This window comes from Anolis sagrei, chromosome 1 (assembly GCF_037176765.1).
Source record: "Anolis sagrei isolate rAnoSag1 chromosome 1, rAnoSag1.mat, whole genome shotgun sequence".
Classification (NCBI taxonomy): Eukaryota; Metazoa; Chordata; class Lepidosauria; order Squamata; family Dactyloidae; genus Anolis; species Anolis sagrei.
This window is the reverse complement of record NC_090021.1, coordinates 39,101,389-39,119,540: the sequence shown is the minus strand read 5'-3', so window position 1 is coordinate 39,119,540 and position 18,152 is coordinate 39,101,389. Positions and strand designations below refer to the sequence as shown.

General features: G+C 38.4%; 1 protein-coding gene across 1 annotated transcript in view; it reads right to left on the bottom strand.

Annotated features, from left to right (window-relative positions):
• Window positions 1-18,152, bottom strand: part of DNAH14 (dynein axonemal heavy chain 14) — a 204,829-nt gene that overhangs the window by 149,066 nt on the left and 37,611 nt on the right. Inside the window, 8 exon segments of the mRNA XM_067463629.1 lie at window positions 52-445; window positions 1,708-2,049; window positions 3,744-4,088; window positions 10,112-10,284; window positions 11,421-11,518; window positions 12,944-12,998; window positions 13,747-14,017; window positions 15,371-15,536. Of these exon segments, the coding sequence (XP_067319730.1) occupies window positions 52-445; window positions 1,708-2,049; window positions 3,744-4,088; window positions 10,112-10,284; window positions 11,421-11,518; window positions 12,944-12,998; window positions 13,747-14,017; window positions 15,371-15,536 (1,844 nt within the window).

The window sequence follows — 18,152 nt, the reverse complement described above, 5'->3', positions numbered from 1 at the left end:
AACATTGTTTGAATTCACCTCAAATAACTGCAATTTTAAAATACATTTTACCTTTTTCAAGAATTATTATGATCTGAATGAATCTGTTAACATCTTTTTGAATTAAATCAACATCAAGATTCCAAAAAATGGTGTGTTTCCATCTATAGAAAAGCTTGGTCCACTCTTCATGAGAATCCCACAACAATTTGCGCAATGCAAGTTCGCCTTCAATTTCAGCAAGTTCAGCATTCACCTTCTGAGAATTTCCAGAATGATCAGCATGCGACATTTTGTCCAATGACAGTGATTTCATGCCACTAACAGAACTGTCAAAAACAGTCTGGTAATTTGAATAATTTATAATTTTTTCACTAATTACTGCTGCTTCTTCAATGAGGCTTTCAATCATCTCTTTTGCTGTTTTAGGCAATGTTTCACTGAGGAGGAGGACAGGGTTTCTCACCTAAACAATAAAATAAATGATAAAATGATCACAATCATACAAATATGCAATTCCACCATGAACTATGCATGATTTGCCTTCCAATCAAAATATATTTTGTAATACATGCACAAGTTAAAAGGACAAGTGACATTCCAGTAAAGCCTACTTGTGGTTGTAATTTTGGACTTTTTCTCCATTCAGCTTCAGCTGCTTCCATCTAACCTAATTGTGAGTGCAGGTATCAGCCACTAGATCTATATAGCCAATCCTCCTGTCTCTGGAGCTCAGTCTCTGATGAAACAGAAGATGAGCTAGTATTGTTGAAGACTTTCATGGCCGGAATAACTGGGTTGTGGATTTTTAGAGCTATATGGCCAACACTATTTGTTTGTTTGCATGTATGTCTAAAAGGGTAGGTCTTCTATTGTCAATAGTATGGAGACAGACCCTGCCTCAGTCTTCTTTCCAAAGGAAAATACTATTCTAATAAGAATTTATGCAGTAAGAGGACAGCAGCCTGAAGTAGGTAAAGCGCTAATGAAGGAATACCTAGCTACTCTAAATGTAAGCTAAAGAGTGCTAAAGGAACTTGGAAGTGATGATAGTATTATATGTATCCTGCTTTTTCCTCAAAATAATGGTTCATAATGGTTCATAATGGTTCATATTTTAAAAGAACAATACAATTAAGGCACAGGATTAATTTGCACTGCTGTGGGATAGGGACCTATGATGTGGGTATCCGGCTTTCAACAACGATGATGCAGAAAATGTTGAGTGGAAAGCCATACCCGATTTCCCACTTTAAGAGGGGCTTGTGCTGCCTCTTAGCACCTGCAAATTGCTAATTTGGCCAACTACAATTGATCACTCAGAAGTGGGGCTTTTGGTGGCTGCTCCAACTCTTGAACTTGCTCTATAGAGAGACAAGTGTGGCCTCATCCCTGCTTGCCTTTTTCAGGCATGTAAAAACAGGGGCTGGCTCCTGGGGCTGTCAGGAGTGGGATTTTTTTTTGGGGGGGGGGGAGGGTGTAGTTTCTAACTGTAGTGTTAATTCTATTTTATTGTTAGACTTCATGGCAAAAAGATTGATCTTTTAAAAATGCATTCATATTTACATGTAGATACTTTAAAAATGTGTATTGTGTCATGTCTGCAGCGGCCTTAAGTCCCTATATCAGGAGGACAGGATAATAATAAAAAACCCATTTCTTCATGCTGTGGTCTCATTCTTCTGCAAATACTAAGATCACATTTTTTTTTCTATCATAGTAACTTACTTTGTTCTTATATTCCCTCATTTCTGCCTGCAGATTGTCAATATATTCTCCCAAGCCTTCACTGAATTTTATAATATAATCATCTTTCATTTTTTCACAAATGAGAACAGTTGATTGAAGATTCTGGAGTGTACGCACAATGGTCTGATACAGAGCTAGTTGCTGAAGTGGAAGAAAAATGTCATAGTCTTTGGCAATAAAGTAGAGCTCAGAAAGACTATTATACTGCATGTTAATTTTGGGTAGATTTGCGGTAATTTCTTGGAGGTATTGCAGGTGCTCAATAAATCCATCCACTGTTGTCAGTTCTTTGCTCAGCTTTGCAAGTGCTGTTCTGGTGACCTACATAAAATGAAATATTAATGATGTATTTAGATATATTAAATCTATCAAAAAATCCACAGAAAAATGCATGTAAAACTTTGTGATAGGCCTCCTCAGAGGATGTAGACAGGACTGTGAGGCACTTAAGAGGTGAGGAATGATATTTCTAAGAAGGAATTTGTGTTAGGTGGGGTATTTGCAACAGGAACAGACATAATTCTGACGGAAAGGATTTAATACTGCAACTTTGTCATAGTGAGGAGAAAAAGTATTAAGAAAGACATTTATGAACAGGGGCGGCTCAACCCATTACGCAAAGTAAGCATTTGCAGTATAGTTGATTTTGCCCAGGGGAGCTCTTGAGGTGCTCTTGGGGGAAATAGACCTTGACATATGCGAGTTGTAGTTACTGGGATGTATAGTTCACCTACAATTAAAGAGCATTCTGAACTCCACCAATGATGGAATTGAACCAAATATGGCACACAGAACTCCCACGACGAACAGAAAATATATATCAGTGATTGGTTGGGTGGGCGCCAAAATACTGTTTGCTTACCATTGAAAATTACCTAGGGCCGCCTCTGTTTATGAAGTTTCAAGACAAAAGGCTCTACTACTGCCAGATTGAGGAGACCCTGACCAAGGAGTGCTGTTGTTATCGAGCACTGCTATCCCTACCCTCTAATAAAAAGGAATGTATAGTTCACCATGAAAAAGATTTAAAGTTTTCCAAAGGCAAGGGGCCAAAATGAATCTGGTTCCACTGCCGAAAAATTGTCTACTCAACAATGAATTTTTCCCTACAACATTTGGTAGGCCACTCTCCTACTTCATTAATGGATTCTATGTTCTGATTATTCATTCAAGAATATTCTTAGTGTGGTCAATTTATTCCTCAATGCTAGCACTTACTCTTACATTTTCTTCCTCTTTTGCTTTTTTTGTTGGAGCATAAACTTGGATTGTAATCAATTTTGCTACATCTCATCTCACTATGAATGCCATCCCCACTTTTTCTTAAAAAAATCATTTCCACGGTGTATATTTATCTGGTTAAAAATTGACCATTCTGGTCCACTGTAGCTTCTCATACCAAGTACTATGTTAATACATTGTTTTTTGTTTTGTTTTATGGATTCTAGTTTTGCTTGATTAAAATGCCTCACATTCCATGATCCTATTATATGCCTTGTGTGGCTTGGAAATTGACTTTCACATCTGACCACATCAGCAGCTGAATTCCTTTTGGCTTGCATGTGATTGTTTTGTTTTGATTTGTTCTATACTCACTAAATAGCTGGTTGAGTCTCTTACATCTTGAGAATTTGTTAACTGTCTCTGAGAGATCCTTTGCTAGTTCCACTCCCTACTCCTATGTCCAATAGCTTCACCTCATTGTGCTCACAATTAGGAAATTATAAGTAGGAATGTTATTACCATCAACATTTCCTTTTGCTTACTTTCTCTTAATAATGTCTTAAAATATTGAATGCAATGCATGTCCTATCAGTTCTAAAGATAGCAGTATCTATATATTTTTAGTACTTATCTTTTAAGCAGCATTTTGTTTCCTAGTAATGGTAGCAATTAATGTTTCTCATATAATGTCTTTATGTTAAATCTTTGTCATAGAAAAAAATGCCACCCTCAGCACAATTTTGAAGTGGAATATAAACTTAACAAATTAATTTCAAAATGGATGCACTTACTTCTACAAGATGTATATTCTTTGCTTCCATAGCTGCATAGAAGGAAACATGAATTTTATTAAGCAGAACCTCAAAATATGGCAGACAATCCATCTGATAGTTAGAGCTTTTGACATGAAACATAGATATCCGTCTTTCAACTATCATGCACACAATCTCCTTGATATCAATTGTATAGTTTTCCAAAATGGTTCTGAACTCATCTGTAGACAACTCTCTTTTTAGCGATATCTTCTCACTTGTAGTTTTTGCTTTATCTACCATACTGCAAAATTCCATATAATTTCTGCTGTAACATTCAACTTGGCCCAGTGAACAACTCTGAAGAGACAGAAGGCTCAGAACCTGCACAATTAAAATGGTAATAAATAATAAAGTAAAACTCTGAAAGTCAAAGGTCAATATAACCCTGTAATGGTTTTATTCACCCATATAATCTGGTTTTAACACAACCCAATCACAATTATATAGACATGGGAAACACAAAAAAGGGAATCAAGCATGAGTATCGGTACATTATAAATTTACTCATTTTAATTTTTTTATGAAGTTCTCAATACCACAAAAACATCAATTGGTGCTACTGACTAGGACCCTATAAACCTACTTATAAATATACTTCAAACTTATAAAAAGTAGTGCCTTGTGCTGAGTATAACTTTCTCTTTTCAATTAATCATTTTAAAAATATACAATAATGAAAGAACCCCCCAAAATTACCCACACCCCTCCACACACACACACACACACATCTTAAATAAAATAACCTAATGATGGTTGGCCTCTATGAGCTAAAGAATGCTGAATGTCATTGTTCAATATCTGCAATTTCTTTTTTTAATATACAGGGAGGTTTCTTATAGTGTAGTCCTAACTCAAAGATGTGTCATCTGTAGCTAATTTGATTATGACAGAATGCAAACCTCCAATGCATATTACAGTTCACATTTACAGTTCACATTTAAGGTTATACAGCACATTAAAGAAAGTTGCAGGCAAGTCTGAATTCAAGTCATTAATGCACTTCAGCAGATCCAAGTGTACCCCAGATCCCAGGGTGAAATATTTCCATACATTGCAGAATGAATTCTGAATTTGGGGGGGGGGGGGTGAAGAGACTGCCAAGTAAATGTCCCAAATGCATGACTGGTTAGTAAGGGGCTAACTGACTTGCTCAGAGATGTAATTGCTTATCTTCTCTATCTGTCAATCTCCCCCCCCCCCCAAACTGATTTAATTGATTTAACCACCCCTCTGTCCACAAACAAGTTCCAGATTTGTTAATGTCACCCACAAAGCAACACCAGTTCCTTCCAAACCTGTTCCAAGCTGCATTATAGTGTCAGTGTAGATGCACACTTAGTTATTTCTACTATGATAGCTTTCCAGAGCTTTAGGAAAAGTTGTTCTCAAAACCTACCTGAAAATGTCAGGGACTGAGCTTGGGACTGTGCATAAAACGCCAATGTCCTCTACTAATTAACTATACCCACACTTCCCATTGAAATAGTAATAAGTTTATATTTGTTAAAATTGTTCTTCATTTTAATTATTGTATTGTTTTTAAGTGGGGGTTTTTTTTTGCACTACAAATAAGATATGTGCAGTGTGCACAGGAATTCATTCATGTTTTTTTCAAATGATAATCCGGCCCTCCAACAGTTTGAGGGACTTTGACCTGGCCCTCTGTTTAAAAAGTTTGAGGACCCCTGGCTTAAAACAACAACAGGAAACTCCTGTTTTTTAGCAGCTGAATGCACTTTGAATCTGTGCTCAAATATTTTCAGATTTGTGGTAAATCCAAAAATACTCCAATAGTGAGTTGGGGCCTGTAATTTGTGATTGTGGGAACCTTGAGGGCATCACTTCCTCGTGGTCATGGTGCCAAACATTTTAACTCCAGCAATCGCAGAGAGATTGAGACTGCAAGGCCATTATTATCCTCTTTGGCCCTATATGCTTTATTTTAAAAAAGAAACAAATCTGCAATTTACTGCCAATTCTAGACACTTATTTATTTATTTATTTATTTATTTATTTCATTTACTTATACCCCGCCCTTCTCACCCCGGGGGGGACTCAGGGCGGCTTACAGTGGGGGCACAATTAGATGCCCAAGGCAATTCACAAACAGTACAATACAAACAATTCAATAATTAATTAAAAACATCAGTACATAATAAAATCATAAAACAATCTCATGCTCAGGGTTCAGAGTCCATATATCCATTCCATTTGTCCTTGTCTATCATCAGATCCTTCAGTTAACTGTCAGAATGACCAAAGGCTTGATCCCAGATCCAGGTCTTCAGTTTTTTCCTAAACACCAAGAGGGAGGAAGACGATCTAATCTCCCCGGGGAGTGAGTTCCACAGGTGGGGGGCCACCACTGAGAAGGCCCTGCTCCTCGTCCCCGCCAGCCTCACTTGTGACAGTGGCGGAGTCGAGAACAGGGCCTCCCCAGAAGATCTTAAGCTTCGAGATGGGACGTAGAGGGAGATCCGTTCGGACAAATACACTGGGCCGGAACCGTATAGGGTTTTGTAGGTCAAAACCAGCACTTTGAATTGTGCTTGGAATTGGATCGGCAGACAGTGGAGCTGGCGCAACAGGGGGGTTGTATGCTCCCTGTACGTCGCTCCGGTGAGCAATCTGGCTGCTTCTCGCTGAACTAGCTGTAGTTTCCGAGCAGTCTTCAAAGGCAACCCCACGTAGAGTGCGTTGCAGTAATCCAACCGGGATGTGACAAGAGCGTGGACCACTGTGGCCAGATCTGGCTTCTCAAGGTACGGGCGCAGCTGGCGCACAAGTTTTAATTGTGCGAAAGCTCTCCCGGCCACCGCTGAGACCTGGGGTTCCAGGCTCAGCGATGAGTCCAGGATCACTCCCAAGCTGCGAACCTGTGTCTTCAGGGGGAGTGTAACCCCGTCTAACACAGGCTGTAACCCTATACCCTGTTCGGCCTTGCGACTGACCAGTAGGACCTCTGTCTTGTCTGGATTCAATTTCAATTTGTTAGCTCTCATCCAGTCCGATACAGCAGCTAAACACCGGTTCAAGGTCTGGACAGCCTCCTTGGTGACAGGTGGAAAGGAGTGACAGATTTGGACATCATCTGCGTAGAGATAACATCTCATTCCGAAACTCCGAATGATCTCTCCCAACGGTTTCATGTAGATGTTAAATAACATCGGGGACAGAATTGAACCCTGTGGGACTCCACATAACAACGGTTGTGGGGCCGAACAGGTTTCACCCAATAACACCTTCTGGGTCCGTCCCTCAAGGAAAGATCGGAGCCACTGCAAAGCAGTGCCCCCGAGCCCCATATCCATGAGGCGACCCAGAAGGATGCCGTGATCGACGGTATCGAAAGCCGCTGAGAGGTCCAGCAGAACTAACAGGGACACACTCCCCCTGTCCAGTTCCCTGCGAAGATCATCTACCAAGGCTGTCTCAGTTCCATGTCCCGGCCTAAAGCCAGACTGTGCCGGATCCAGATAATCAGTGTCTACCAGGAACCCCTGGAGTTCTGTTGCCACCACACGTTCCATGACTTTGCCCAAGTAGGGAAGATTGGAAACTGGCCGAAAGTTGTCGAATTGAGTGGGATCCAGTGATGGTTTCTTCAACAGCGGTTTTATAATAGCTTGCTTTAAGCTCGCTGGAAATTTTCCTTCTTGTAAGGAGGCATTAACCATCACCTTCACCCACTCCGCCAAACCCCCTCTGGCTTCCTTAATCAGCCAGGATGGGCAGGGGTCTAGGATGCATGTGGTGGGTCGCACCTCTCCAAGGATCCTGTCCACATCCTCAAGCTGAACCAATTGAAAAGAATCCAATAAAACTGGACAAGCAGATGCTCTCGTTACATCCCCAGAGACTGCCGTTAACATGACATCAAAACCTGACCGAATCCGCTCAATTTTATCCGCGAAGAATCGAGCAAATGCTTCACAGCGGGCCACCGAGTTGTCCGAGGCCTCACTTTTTGGCGGATTTAACAGGCCCCTGACAACTCGGAAAAGCTCTGCCGGACGATTCTTCGCTGATGCAATATTGGCTGTGATGAATATTTTCTGAGCTGCCGTTATTGCCACACCGTAGGACCTTAAAAAGGCATTCAGGTGTGTTTGGGCTGGATTGGTGGGGTTCTGGTGCCACACGCACTCTAACCTCCTCTTCTTTCGCTTCATCGCTGCCAGCTCCTCGGTGAACCAAGAGGCTGGTTTAGCTCGGTTACTCAAGAGGGGGCGTTCCGGAGCGATAGTGTCAATTGCCCTAGTCAACTCATTATTCCAACGAGAGACCAGAGCATCGACAGTATCACTAGCCAAGGAGGTGGAAAGATCCCCAAGAGCCGTCAGGAGTCCATTTGGATCCATAAGTCTCCTAGGGCGGACCATTCTAATGGGTCCACCACCCCTGCGGAGGTTAGGCGACCCAGTTAGTCTAAATCTGATCAGGTGGTGATTGGTCCATGGCAACGGAGCGATGGTCGGCTCCTCCTTCCCGTCACCCTCATCCCATCCCTGAACAAAAACCAAGTCTAAAGTGTGCCCGGCACTATGGGTGGGACCCGATATTAGTTGGGACAGGCCCATGGTTACCATGGCGGCCATGAAGTCCTGAGCCGCGCCAGAAAGAGGGGCCTCGGCATGGACATTGAAATCTCCCAAGACCAAAAGCCGTTGAAAGCTCAACCCCATGTCCGAGACCACTCCTGCTAGCTCAGGTAGGGAGACTGTAGTGCAGCGGGGTGGTCGGTACACTAACAGAATCCCTATCCTGTCCCGGTCACCTATCCTGAAGCCGGCACATTCAAAGGAAGATGATTGTGGGATGGGACATCTGATCAGTGGAATAAAGTCCTTATAGACCACTGCGACTCCGCCTCCCCGCCCTCCAAGCCTTGGTTGGTGCTGAACGGAATAACCTGGTGGACAGAGTTGGGAGAGATTGACCCCTCCCCCCTCGTCCAGCCAGGTCTCCGTTATACAAGCCAGGTCGGCTCATTCTTCTTGGATTAGATCTTGAATGATAGAAGTTTTTCCATTTACCGACCTGGCATTGAACAGCACCACCTTTTGCTTGGAGGGGCCACCATCCTGGCACCTCAGTTGTATATTGTCAGGAGTGAGTTTTGGGGTTGTCAAATTATCATTATTAATTTCGGGCCGAATAGTAACATTAATTTTTTAGAGTTGTCAATGTCCTATTTAGAATTTTGGGTCGAATTTGCTTTTGTCTTTGGATTGCCAATGGAATCCAAAGGAATTACAAGGAATTTCCTTCTTGATAAGAATTTCCATACTATTTGCTAACTTTTATGTTGTTTTGCGACCATACAAGCAATTTGTTGGAACCAAACTGCAGCAAACCACAGCCTGAGAATATTTGGGAATGAGAAATAGGCCTCTCCCTTGCAGAATACACAAACCAGGGAAAGGATTTTAATTGCAAAATGCATTTTTCCATCTTTGTTAATTGAAATCACCACTTTGCAAAACAAGCAAGTCCTACAAGCCAGCATGCACAAGTTTGACAATGAAAAGTAGCCCTCTCCTTTGTAGAATATCCAAAACAGGGATAGACTAGGTAATGCAAAATGTATGTTTCCCTTTTTATTAATATTTAGTGTTTTAAAGGGATGTCACTTGTAAATATGAGGAAGTATTTAATCAGAAATCTCATCTCATGGGATTTTGGACTTACAGGGTTACACAAATTGTCTGGAAAGGGGGGCATAGTGAATGGGCAAAGTGTGGAGCTCTAGTGAGCTAGTGGCCATTACCAGGCACTTTTGCTGACATCAGTAAAGGAACACAGCAATGGCCCGCCAGCTCTTTAGAACTCAATGGTTTGCTGTCACAATGTTTTTTTTTAAAAAAAGCAAGGACAGTAGACTCCATACCAATTCAGCAGGATAGAAGAAGGAAGCGTAGCCACCCCTGGAGTACTGCCATCCGGACTAGCTTTGGATTTTGTGGCTCATATAGATTAGTCCTATTCTTTATCCCTTCTGTATTATTTGCTGCCTTCAATAGGTAGCTTGAGAATTTTGGAATATTAAAAATTACAGAAAATGAGAGAGAAAAACCTAAATGAGTTGACAAATGCAGGAGAATAAGAAATAAAGGAGACAGAGATGAGGAAAGTATCAAACCGGAAAAGAATTTGATTCCTGCCTCAGTCTGCTGGCACAAGGGATTGCTTATGTGCTTGCAGATTGCTCCTCCAACCATCCAGATAATATAAATAATTTTACAATACACACAGATAAGCTGATGGCTGAAATAAAATTTTACCAAAATATTCTTTCAGTTCCCCAAAGCTGATTCTTACATAATTTTACTTTCAAAACCTACTTTATTTTCATAATCTGGATCTGTTCCCAGAATGAGATCACAATGTGGCCATGTTGTTACATAATCTTCTGGTTCAGGATCAGTGTAAGTCTCATATGACTGCATTCCTTTATTTAAAGACTGATCAACAAAGATTGATAGTTGAGGGTCTTGAGAAAATGGCACAATCTGATCTAGTGAGAGATAAATAAAAATATTTATGAACTCAAAAATTCACTGTGCAGCATTCAAAATAAGTGCTAAAATCCACAGTGTTGTACAAGTACTGAATCTCAGTTAAATCCTGCATCACATAATATAATTTAAAGAACAAATACCAGATTTTTAATACTACAAAATAACATATCCAACCACAAAGAAGTAACAGAAAATGCTCACATCACATCCCACAAGAAAGCATTTAGTTGAATCTAACCGTTTATTTTTTAAGGAATATGATGACCATACATAGTTTTAGATCAAGCTAACAGTTTTTATATATTTTATCTAGGAAAGTAATCAATTTGATTAAACTGCAAAGGACAATGAAACTAATTTTTCTAACTTCATTAATGTCAAAGTTAGTGGCTTCCAACAAAAAATTAAAAATCAGATTTGTTGATTTCAGTAAGGATGCTTCTTACACAGAAGGAATGGTTGAGACACTTATATTCAAGGGTCCACATACAGTAATAAAAAGTATTGCAATTGCTGCAGTGATCCTACAAACAACTGAAAAGCAGACTATAATATTAAAAAAAGATTTAAAAAATCTTTGGACTAAGAAATGGATCCAAATATAAATCCCACAATCATTGCATTCCTTCTAGTCAAAAGATTGTCCCACAGATGTCATTTCCCATGACTATATGGGCGAAGTTGTATATTACAAGTTATTGTATGCTGTCCTATCAGCAAAGATGGCAGTGGGCATCTCTATTTTGTTGTTTAAGGAACAAAACCTAAGAGAGTTCATCCTACAACTGTTTCCAAGCAAATTAATGATAATTTTTAAAATAATCATAATTTTATTTCTTACCTGCCTCTCCATGTGACATGAAGTGGGTTACATAATAACAGAAATTAATATGTTTGATAAAGGCTAATGAATATACCTTCTAGGTTGCTATTTTCCTGTATAATGTAAGTATAAATGATTTCCTAAAGAACAAGAAATCATCTATACTTATACTAGACCTCTTTCTTTCAATAATCAAATGCACCATCACCACAATGTTTAGCTTGTCACCTAGTAGACGATCAGTACTGGATAAATTAATAAGTGATAATTATACTTAGAACTGCATATTTATTAACATAGGTTACTTACCAATAGCATTTTCCAGTCCATCCAAAATTCCTTGCAACTCTACTGAAAACTCTCTTCTGTTGGGAGTTAGATATACACCTGTAGAGAATTCTGGAGAACTACAAAAGAAAATAATATATTTTGTCAGCAAAACATCTTCAGAAAAAATATGGTATATTTCAATTACACATATTCATTAGTTTGCTTTATATATTTTTTGCATTTTATCTGATTTGTTTTGCAACTGCATTTCACATCTTTGTGTTATTTTATTCCTTCCTCTGTGTGCATATATTTTATATTGTATGCCTTTGGAAAGGAGAGAAGAGTAAGAAATAAAATGATTATTTTTGGTTTTGGTTATTTACCAGGTATGCTTGATGGCACTATATATATATAAATAAATGATAATAATAACAATATTAATAACAACAACAGAGTATATGTGAGAGACTGAAATTAGATTCAACAGTAAGTGTGCTCGCTCCTCCCTATGACTTTTCCTCGCATATTTATACGCAAGTGCTTCCTCCTCCCCAGTTTCCATGACTCTATTTTTTTATGGCAGACACATATCTGAGGAGATTGGGGGTCCGTGCACTAAAACACATTGAGAGAGTGGAGGTGTGAAACTGATAGTGTGAATTCACATTTGACCCCCTGAAGAAAAGCAGTTATAGGTGAACAACCTGTTTTTAAATCCTGTTTTGTGTCCAGTTGTATCTTGTCTGACAGGAATGGAACTGGAAGTTGGCCCAGAAAAGCCACAGTAAAGTTTCTGAACTTCGGCACCCAGAAAATTTGCAGAGGGACCAATTCCATCATAAAATGCCACAGAAATATAAAACTCTCACACACTTGCATGCACATACACGTGTAGAAGCACAGATATCAAAACTCAAGACAACTCTATCCCTTCAAGAGCACTGACAAAGACTAATACCATAATAAATTTCTTATACAGTGATACCTTGAGTTAAGAGTTTAATTTGTTCTGTGACAAGCTCTTAACTCAAATAGCTCTTATCTTGAAACAAACTTCACCACTGAAATGCTATTAATTTGTTCCGGCCCCCCAAAATTCCCCCCATTTTTTGTTACATGTTTTTAAAGAAGAAAATGTGCTTTGTAAAAATAACAAATAATGTATAAATGCACATTCATATGGAACAATAAAAAAGAAAGATAAACTTTGAAACAGTAGAAGCATAAAGTTGTGGCAAGGAAGCACAAAGTGAAGAGGCAGAAGCATAATTTTCCTCATACTTCATTCCAGCCTCCCTACCTCCCTCTCTTGCTCTCCCTCTCTTCATGAAGTCAAACATACCAAGAAGAAAAACCGCACAAAATCTACTAACCCAAAATTCCCCAAAGCAGATAAGAGCAAAGCAGACAACCATCTCCCAAAGCGAGGTTCCACTGTAGTTCTATTTGATGATAATAACACAATATGCTAACTACTTAGATAAAGATTTAGTATCTACTACAACGTATCACAATTACATATGTAATGTGTAAAACAAGATTCTTATGATTATACATACCTTGCATATGAGATTGATTCGTTACTGGATTCAGAAATAGATTCTTGATTTAGAACTGACAATAAAAGCAAATGTAATTAACCAAATAGCTTTTGAAAAACCTCTTTTCTAACTGGTTGTAATATTCCTGTTTATTTGATTGTAAATTGTAAATTGTTCCAGAAGGTGAGAGATTTGTATCTTGGTTCAAATATCAAACGGACAATTTATTGGGAATCCCACACCGGAACAACATATTTTATGTGGTCAAGACCCAAAAATAACATATACAAAAGCTCTTTTTTAAGCAAAGAGAACCATATATGTGGGGCTGATCGGCTTAAAAACTACAAGCCCCATAATTCCATAGCTTTGAATCATGGCAGTTAAAAGTGATGTCAAATGGCATTATTTCTACAGTGTAGATGTACCCCTGTTTTGGAACAGCAAGAAGAGCAGAAGAGAAAAGCAAATGCTTACAGCTTTTATTAATTAAATGAAAATTGCTGACATGCTTTCCATTATCATGGAGAGATGCTTTCGAGAGTATCTTCGAAAGTTATAAGTGACTCTATAATGGTGTATGCTGAGTATAGAGTACCTCCAAAAATATTTTAAATGTTCTGCAATGTTAACTATTTCTTACAATACCGTACAGGGAAACATTGCCTTTTTAATGGGATTTTGGTGCTCACATAGTCATATTGTCCCTGTACAATTTAAGTTTTGGAATGGTCGTACAACTAATGTCACCCTGAACTACAGATTTGATTTTGTTCAATAGCAAACATAGCATTAAGCACAAAGAATACTGTAGCTCTTACCATTAGAGTTCTTCTTTCCACTACGGTGTGCATTTGACTCCCATGTAGAAGTTTCTTTGCTGTCACGCTGAGCTAAATTTTTAGAATCTTCACTATGTTCTAACTCTTCTTTCACATATTCTAATGGTGTTTCTGACAGATAATCCTCATCATCTTGATAATATGTTCTACAGTAGTCCTTTTCATAAGGAATTCTCAGACATATATTTACTTCAAATATTGGTGAATATTCTGCTTCTCCTTTCAGAAGCCTTTTTACATCTTCCAGAATCTAAGGATGTACACAGTTATAACTGAAACTAAAATGACTAACATTTTACATTTTTCTTTGAAACTTTTATAATGCAAATGACAGAGCAACTGTACAATACTGAAGACAATTCTACAAAAATAATTTATTTCTAAAATCAAGTATTCTAGAGGAAAATACTAACATAGGTAAGAGTAGAAAATGAAGATGATAAACCATGGTATTAATTCATTCATCATATGGTCACTTTTAGTCAATTAAGCAAATTTAAGCATAGTCTGTTTTAAGGAAAATATGTGTGCTGAGAAAGTGATTAATTTCTGTAACATTAGGCATTTCAAATTTCCCATAGCCAATGATAAGATTTAGGATAGTCAAATTGCATTCTGAAATTAATGAATCTGTGATACACCCTGCTCTCATCCTCTGGAGACGATGACAGCAGGTTGTATGAATACACAGACACCCTCTAAAAGAACCAAAGCTGTTCTTTCCAGTCTCTGTGATTTATGGGAGAGAGAAAAAAACTAATTTCCTAAAGATTGTGAGTCATGCCAGGACGAATGATACAAATGCAAAGTGGCCATGTCCAGGTGGAATATTCTACTGTGATGAATAAGAGGAGATTATGGTACTTAAAAAACTGGACAGGTTGAGGAAAATTTAGAAACACAGTTGGCAGGACTACCCCAGAGTGATCAGATTATTATCTTCCCTCAATCTTTGTGATAACCCTCATGAAGATAGAATGGGAGGGAAAACATACAGCATGGGGGGGAAAAACCCTCTGTACCTTGTTAGTTGCTAGAAATAAGCTTTCAAACTACTTTTTAAAGAAAGTGTACAGGTAGATTTTAAAATTACATTCCACTGAAGAAGCCAAAAATATCTTTAAGCCAGAATGTATTGGGTTCAACAATTAAAAAAACTCTACACTTTGTATCTTTTCCACATCTTCTTTGTTTGTGTCCCACAATGAGGCATAAACCCAGAGTGGAATGGATCCAAGCAATCCATTTCATCCAAGAAATCATGGAGTTGAGGTGCCACAACTAGCTTTGGGTTCTTAATTTAAAGGGAGAAATTGGAGACTGTTCGATAGTTACCTAAAGAGGTGGGGTCCAGTGAAGGTTTCCTCAACAAAGGTCTCATAATTGCTTTTTAAAGAGAGGTTGGAACATATTTTTCTTTCAAAGAAGCATTTATAGCCTCTGTCACTCCACTGGCCAGTTCTCTAACATTAATTGGCTAGGATGACATCCAAGTAATAGACAAGCGTCACCTCTCCAAGAAACTTGACAATTACATAATGTTGAACAAACTGAAACTCATCCATCAAAACCTGACAAGTATGTGCCTAAGAAAACAACTTGCCTTGTCTATATCACTGGTGGTAATAATGTCTTGTGGCATTTCATGTTCCTTTGGAGGGCATGATAATTCCTGAGGTCCTTGAAAATAATTGTTTTGATGCATCCAGGGACATCGGATTTCACTGAGCAAAAGATCATCTGCTCGCTCAATTGTTTTTTTAAATGATCTGCATATGTGGAAAGATCTTAAATTAAATTTTCAATAAGGTTATTCATTTTTAATAATTTATTCAATGTTTCCAAATACCTATTTTCTTGAAGATGCTTAGGGCAGCACATATGGGTCAATCTTGTTGATGAGTGCCCATTGCATGAAGGAGGGGCACATCATATCTTCTCACTTGTATAATCCCAAAAATATAGATTCACCAATAAAAACACCAAAATTACATGCCTTCTTACTGAGTGTTTTTTTCTCATAAACTTTTGTGAATTAAAGGCTACTTCAGTAGCGAGATGAGCATTGTTACAGTTGGTACTGTATTATATACACACATAGGAGAATATGACAGAACAAAAAAGCTAAAAGTACCAATTTTGCTCATTACTTTAATGGTGGTTACTAAAAATACAAGGATAACAAAAACACCCAAGCACAAAAACTGATTATGATATTCAATTGTCTTTGCCCTACTGAATCAAAAGAGACAGGGAAACCCATGATACATTTGTGGGTGAGAAACTATAACCAGTAGAGCCAGAAGAAACAAATGAAAAACATGCGAACAGCTATAATAAAACATTCATTAATACTGAGTGTCTTCAAATAATTTCTGATTCATAGTGAATCTAAAATAAACCTATTCTGACGGTTTTTGGCATGTTTTGATGACAGGGGTTCACCCAAGGTCACCTAGTGTCTTTTCCTGATCAAACAGGAATTCAAATTCGGCACTCCAATCCTTCATTGACTGCAAGACTCCAAGTCTTCACTCTGCCAGCCCATTCTCAGAAGGAGAATATGGGTTTGTGGTCTTATCCCTTTTTGTTTCAGCCAATTTGGAAAATTGTTCCCACAGAACTTTCCACCTCTATCTGTGGTTAGATATGCTCCAAGTGACTGTCAAACTCCAAGCTCCAAGTGGGTACAAAATTCACACATACAACTACGTAAACATCATGAAAAAATATTAAAATACACTAAAAATACGAAGTAAATATTGCTTAATTATTCATGTTTACTGGTTACAATCAGTAGATGAGAAGGCTATATAGATTGTACTTATTGAGAAAATTAATTCTGGGATGATGAGGAAGAATCCATTACCAATGGGTCTTCCCACGTGCCAACCCATGCACCTGCAGGATGTTCTTTTTAGGGTTATTTTCATTGCAGCCACTCCCTTCTCCTTTAATTTTTTCCCAAAGATTTGCCCAACTAAACATCAAACCTATCTATTCTAGCTCAAAACAGTTAAACAACCTAACAACTAAATAGCTTATACAAAGGGTGGGCTTTCAGGGGGCTTTGGGTGAATTTGGGAGGAAGTGGGAGGGGGTAGGGGGGGCTGTGAGTTTTAATAGCTATTTTAAGTGTATCTATTATATTTTAATGTTTTTACTACACTGTACTATTTTATTGTTTTATAACTTTTGTTTTAAAACTTGACTAATGAGTGGAATTGTTAGTTGCCTTGAGTCCCCATGAGGAGAGAAGCGGGATATTAAAAAAGTTAATGATAATAATAATTGGTTTGTTGTAGGTTTTTCAGGCTGTATGGCTATGTTCTAGAAGAATTCTCTCCTGACATTTCACCTGCATCCTCAGAGGTTGTGAGGTTTGTTGGAAACTGGAAAATTAGCTTTATATATCTGTGGAAGGTCCAGGGTGGGAGAAAGAACTCTTGTCTATTGGGGCTCGGTGTGACTGTTTCAATTGGCCACCTTGATTAGCATTTGATGGCCTGACAGTTTCTAGGTGTGCCTTGTTACTGCCTGGGGGAATTCCCTGTTGAGAGGTGATTGGCTGTTCCTGATTGTTTCTTCTCTGGAGTTCCCCTGTGCTTAAGTTTTGTTCTTTATTTCCTGTTATAATTTTAGAGTTTTTAAAATACTGGTACCCAGATTTTATTCATTTTCATTGTTTCTTCCTTTCTGTTGAAATTGTTCACATGCTTGTGGATGTCAATGGCTTCTCTATGCAGCCTGACATGATAGTTGTTAGAGTGGTTCAGCATTTCCGTGTTCTCAAATAAAGCTATGTCCAGGTTGGTTCATCAGGTGCTCTGTTATGGCTTCTGCTCACCTGAAGCTCTACGTTCTTTTGACATATATTTTCATCACCTGTTATGTCAGGATTTGGAAATTACCTGATATTTTCTAAGTGATAGCAGAGTTAATAACTCTGGCCTAACCACCTGTAAAAGAGCTAAGCCACTGTAATTAGAGTGTGGTGGTTAATGCAATGATAGTAGTATATAGACTGTAGCTATAATTTATTCACAATCTAAAAATCAAGCAAGAAAAGCATCCAGGAATGAAGGCCAAAGAGGAAGGAAAGTGCGGGACAATTAATTTGATGCTGCTAAAGCATCAGACAGACAGAAAAAAGAAAGAGTTTAGGCAACAAGCAAAGGGATAAGATGCCTAAAGGTGGACTGGGTTACCACCAAAAATCTTATGTAATAACTCTAGAAAATTCTGAATGATGCTTTGTGCAAGCACAAATTACCCATTTGTGTGAATTCAAAGATCACGAAAAACACTGATTACACACAGGCCCTTCACTTACTATATATCTCAATGTTCATTCATATGCATATTAACAAAGATATTCAGAAACT